General features: G+C 37.1%; 1 protein-coding gene across 1 annotated transcript; it reads left to right on the plus strand.

The window, feature by feature from the left end:
- Window positions 1-358: 358 nt before the first annotated feature.
- Window positions 359-5321, plus strand: SYTB (Calcium-dependent lipid-binding (CaLB domain) family protein). Its single transcript, XM_011036698.1, has 12 exons — window positions 359-667; window positions 1662-1760; window positions 1867-1917; window positions 2007-2130; window positions 2682-2800; window positions 2963-3064; window positions 3171-3245; window positions 3638-3714; window positions 3797-4043; window positions 4197-4547; window positions 4747-4878; window positions 5020-5321. Exons 1-12 carry the CDS (start codon window positions 557-559, stop codon window positions 5146-5148), a joined length of 1617 nt encoding a protein of 538 aa, XP_011035000.1. The 5' UTR covers window positions 359-556; the 3' UTR covers window positions 5149-5321.
- Window positions 5322-5669: the final 348 nt, after the last annotated feature.

Genomic DNA, 5669 nt, shown 5'->3' on the forward strand with positions numbered 1-5669 from the left:
TAACATACTCCTTGGAAGTATTGGGGGGAAAAACCCCTCGGAAGTCTCCCAAAACATTTAAAAGCCAAAAAAAGTAATAAAAAAAAAAAACCCAACTAAACCCGAAACAGAAAGACCCAAATGCCAATGATAATCAATTTCTTTTTCTGGCCCAGCTCCGCAATAATTGCCACAGAGGCCACAAAACCTGGCCCTACTCACTTCCCACCTGCTCTAAAACCCTAAAATAACCAGCCAATCAGAACCTCACAGCTCAGCTTTTAAGACGTTACTGACGGTACCTGAATAACACGCGGGTGAAACTCTCATTTTCAAACCGCTGTAAGAATACAATAAGTCGTTAAACGTAAAAAGATTGGCCGCAGGAATAAATGCCACCTTTATTGCTCTTACCTGATAAGACCAACCTACAATTTAGGATCATACAGATCTTTGTTTCCCACTTGTAAAGATATATTTCTTGTTTCTTGAATCTCTGCTACATTTTCAACATTGGGTTGGGTTCCTTTTTGTGTTTTTGTTTTGGAGAGTGGAGAGATAGAATCTTTTTCAAGAGATGGGAATTCTGAGTAGTATATTGGGATTCTGTGGATTTGGAATAGGAACATCAATTGGGATTGTAATTGGCTACTATATGTTCATCTATTTTCAGCCAACTGATGTTAAGGTTGGTGTTTTGCTGTCTCCCTTTTTGTTCTTTCAGTTGTGTTGCATTTTCTTGGTTTTGTGTGGTTTGAATTCTTTCATTTTAAGATTCCATGTGTGGACATTTATGACTGTTTTTTGCTATTCATTAGTGGTTAAGACATGTAAATGACAGGGAAAAGAAATCATGGGACTGTTTTAAGCTTAGTGATGTTGAAAACTCGGATCAGGCCATGCATGGTCAATTTTTTTATTTTTTTTTATTTTTTGCCGTTTTATGGAACCAATTTGGAATTTACCTTATTGACTTTTTATTTACCTTCATGGTTCGTTTTGTAAACGTTTTGATTGAAAAGAGGACTGGTGCCAAATACCATGACAGGTTGGTCTTGTTTTATAGATTTTTGTCTCTTTGGATTGACCGTTGATAGGTTGTGGTTTTGATTAGAGCAGGAGATGATCATGTTTGGGACTCCAAATACAAAAAATTGCAGAATATATTAAGTGTTAGTTGTTAGAGGGCGTGGAAATTTATAGATGTGCACATTCCAGCACGTTTTCATATTTGATTATACAAGGAAGATGGGTGAGAATTTCATCACTTCATCTGAGTTTAGTTTGGAAAGTGGAGCCGGAAATGTTACTGGAAAGTTATTTTAATTTAAAATTTTAAATTATTTGATGAGATTTTAAAATATAATTTATATTATCTTTAATATATTTTTAGGAAAAACAATTTAGACCTGAAACTTATATAGAATTATATTATTTTATATTTAATTTTTATTAAATAAATATTTTATATTATTTCAAGATATAAGTTATATTAGTATCTAATATTTTTTATTGTGTAATGTGACAATTAACATTTTCATGTTTTGAAATTCTTGCACAATTTATGCCTAACAAACTGTCACTTGCGGGAAGAAGAAAAAGGATATGTCATGCCTTCCGCCATAGGATTGTTATAGTTATCATGTTTTTTGAGTGATTGGTTGTGAGTTCTGATTCTCCAGGATCCTGTACTCCGTCCTTTGATTGAACAAGACTCAAAAACTTTGCAACGTTTGCTTCCAGAAATACCCCAGTGGGTGAAGAATCCAGATTATGATCGGGTACGGTCCGCACCCGCAGTTGTCTTTTGCTTTTTAATTATGGTAGAGAAATGCCAGATTCCACTGCAATCTTCTTACAGATTTGAATAAACTTTCTTTTGTGAAGGTTGACTGGCTTAACAAATTGATTGAGAACATGTGGCCTTACATAAATACGGTACGGGTGCCTAAATAAGTTTCGGTTTGTTATCCATGGCTTCATTTCTATTCGTGGGCATACTTTGCTTGATGCTTTAAGTTTTCTAGGCAATTTGCAAGACTGCAAGGACTATAGCAAAGCCCATTATTGCTGAGCAAATTCCAAAATACAAAATTGACTCTGTTGAGTTTGAAACACTTACCTTGGGCTCCCTGCCACCAAATTTTCCAGGTTACGCTGCTCTCTGTCTCCACACGCTCTTAGGCTTCTGCATGCACCTTCTTTTTTCTCTTTGTCTCTCTGTTTTTTTTTTTTGTCACAGTGATCTAAATAACTTCGTTGCTTAAAAAACTGTGGAAAGTTTTGACATATTTCTTCTACGTATCTTTCAATTGTCAGGTTTTATGCAGAACTCATTTCCACTTTTTTGCCCTCTTAATAATAACAGTAATCTTCTCGTTCTAAAGCCATTAAAATGATCGCAAATGACTGATTGATGAATATGGAAAATACATCGTCTTCAATCCAGTAAAACAAGCAAAATGGAATCATCGCCTTTGCTTGAACATCATGTTTTTGCCCCCGGGTAAAAGTGTCATTCTATTGTATCTGATGCGTTAAGAAGGTGACTCCTTCTTCTCACTAATGTGGCGCATATATACCATTTCATTTTGGGATTGCATTGTTCTATTCCTTGCATTAATAGATCGCAATGTTGTTTCGAGGGACACAGCTTAGTAAATTTCTGAAGATTGATGATTCTTGGTTCTACTATATTCCAGGAATGAAAGTTTATGTCACTGATGAGAAAGAGCTGATCATGGAACCAGTATTGAAGTGGGCTGGGAATCCAGATATAACTATTGCGGTTAAAGCATTTGGTCTGAAAGCCACAGTTCAGGTATTTTGATTTGCGACTGCTAATAAACAGAAAGACCCTTTTTTCAGTCAAAATGAAGTAATTGAGTACGTTACAAAAATACTTGCACATGTTCACATCCCCACCCCCTTGTCACCTGGTTCTATGTACAATTGAAACCATTGATCTCTTTGGATATTTCAGGTGGTTGATTTGCAAGTATTTGCTGCTCCTCGTATCACCCTAAAGCCTTTGCTTCCAGTATTTCCTTGTTTTGCTAATATATATGTGTCTCTGCTAGAGAAGGTACGTGGTGATGGTTAAAATATATATCAACTGTTGTGCAAATAAAGGATATTATACTTGGTACAAGGGAATCTGGAATCGTTATACATTCTTTCTGATTTTGCAGCCACATGTTGACTTTGGATTGAAATTGCTTGGAGCAGATGCTATGTCCATTCCCGGCCTGTACAAATTTGTCCAGGTATTGATATTTTTTGTTTTTGTTTTTTTAGATGGTTGGGTGGACTGGAGGGGGAGGTGGTTTATTAAGTTTCAAGATATATTTTATTTTCATCATTGTCATTTCTAGAATGCTATTTCAACAAATAATATCTGCAACTGTTTACCATAACTTGAGTCCTCGTGCATGACAATGTCTATTTGTATATTTATTTAGAGGTTAATGCACGTATTCTAAGGACAAATATTTTCCTTAGAAAAGCATTGCAGCGCAAGGTTGCGATTCCAAGGAGCATCCAACTATTTTGAACCACCCCCGATCAAAAACAGTGGAATAATAAAATATAGAGAGTTAATTTTTTCGATCCCTTATTTTTTCTTCCTTTCTTTTCCTTTCCTTTTTTTCCTGTTCAGGAGCTTATCAAAGATCAGGTTGCAAATATGTATTTGTGGCCAAAATGCCTGGTAGTACCAATCATGGATCCTTCAAAGTAAGTATTCGTCAACTCCTTAAGTCCATTTTATGATGCAATATGTTTGCTAGGACCTGCTAAGCTTTCCTCAAAATGTCAGAGCCATGAAGCGACCTGTTGGGATACTCACTGTGAAGGTTCTGAAGGCAACGAAGCTTAAAAAGAAAGATCTGTTAGGGGCATCAGACCCATATGTGAAATTAAAGCTTACCGAAGATACGCATCATTCAAATAAAACAACTGTTAAACACAAAAACTTGAACCCTGAATGGAATGAGGAGTTCAATATTACTGTTAAAGACCCGGAATCTCAAGCCTTGGAGGTTGTTGTCTATGATTGGGAACAGGTGTGTATGTATCTCTATGCATCTTCGTAGGATTAACCACACAGCACAAAGTGCGTCGTTGCTTATGCTTAAGAATTTTTTTTCCACCATGATTTTGTCCTTCCGTTCCCAACATTCATGATTGCAAGGGATTTTATGTTTCATTTCGCATAGGTTGGCAAACATGACAAGATGGGTATGAATGTCATTCCACTGAAAGAGCTGACTCCCGATGAACCAAAAGTTCTTACACTTGATCTGCTAAAAAATATGGACCCAAATGATGTTCAAAATGAGAAACCACGCGGACAGATTGTTGTCGAATTGGTATACAAACCTTTTAAGGAAGATGAGATACCAAAAGATATCGATGATCCAAATGCGGTGGCAAAAGCTCCTGAAGGTACACCTGCTGGTGGTGGTCTGTTTGTGGTTATTGTGCACGAAGCTCAAGATGTGGAAGGAAAACACCACACAAATCCTTACGCTCGATTACTTTTCAAAGGGGAGGAGAAAAGAACTAAGGTATGCCATAAGCGTCGTCACGATAACTCGCACAAGCATAATTTAAGTTGTTTTTCACCTTTCAATGGCGAAGACTCAAATTCCGTTTGCGTACTGTATTTTAGCCACATAGCCATCAAAGTCTCTTCGTATTTCAATCATGATATTAAGACAATTTCACTACTTAAAAATTAATAATTTATATTTAAAATCGATACAGCAAGTAAAGAAAAGCAGAGATCCGAGATGGGAAGAAGAGTTTCAGTTCGTGCTGGAGGAAGCACCCACGAATGAAAGACTTCATGTGGAAGTTGTTAGCTCCTCCTCGAGGATGGGTCTACTGCATCCTAAGGTATATAAATTGCATTTGTTTAATTGCCTTGATACCATCACTGGTATGCCTGATCCGGCAATTTTGAGGCCAGTCTGCTGTTTCACATTTCGCCGATAGGGTCTGAGTTATGTTTCTTTGTTCTCTATGATTTCCAATCAGGAAAACCTGGGTTATGTGGTGATAAACCTAGCGGATGTCGTAAACAACAAGAGAATCAACGAGAAGTACCATCTCATTGACTCCAAGAATGGCCGAATCCAAGTTGAGCTGCAATGGAGAACATCTTAGGGGGGCACGTATTTTGGCTATCGGTAGGTATTTGGTCTCAAGCATAAAACATTCCCTGCACTTTTTGTTTATAATGATTTTAGCACTACGGTTTATGCATGTTCAGTACATCTATAAGCTTGTTGAGACGTTTATAAGCATGTTTAGTAAAAATCTGCAGCCATTTCCAGCAAGGTTCTTGTGTTTGACAAGAACTATTTTTTTTCTTTGATAAACATGTATATTTTTCAAAATTAAAATGGTAAGTAGAACGTTACAGATAAGTACTTGAAGCATGCAGTTGGTTATTTGTGTCAAGGGAACCCGCTAGCTTGTGAAAAAGAGAGATCCCTCCATGATAAGGACATCATTGTCAAGCTGTCTGTGGTCTCTGAGTTACACTTTCTTCCCTCTCATCCCTTGTCACGGCAAGTTTATTACTCAGTGATATGTTACAGCTTACGGCGAGCCAACTTTTCTTGCCTCGGTTTAGACCATCATTGTAGCATGAGGAAAGAAAGGCAGTCGTTGCCAAACGTCAC

The sequence above is a fragment of the Populus euphratica genome, unplaced genomic scaffold, assembly GCF_000495115.2.
Source record: "Populus euphratica unplaced genomic scaffold, PopEup_1.0 scaffold68.1, whole genome shotgun sequence".
Lineage (NCBI taxonomy): Eukaryota > Viridiplantae > Streptophyta > Magnoliopsida > Malpighiales > Salicaceae > Populus > Populus euphratica.

Coding starts and splice junctions, on each gene's coding strand:
- SYTB (XM_011036698.1), top strand. CDS start 557: ATGGGAATTCTGAGTAGTATATTGGGATTCTGTGGATTTGGAATAGGA. Junction 3,715..3,796: donor CCAATCATGGATCCTTCAAA/GTAAGTATTCGT, acceptor TCAAAATGTCAG/AGCCATGAAGCGACCTGTTG. Junction 4,044..4,196: donor TTGTCTATGATTGGGAACAG/GTGTGTATGTAT, acceptor CATTTCGCATAG/GTTGGCAAACATGACAAGAT.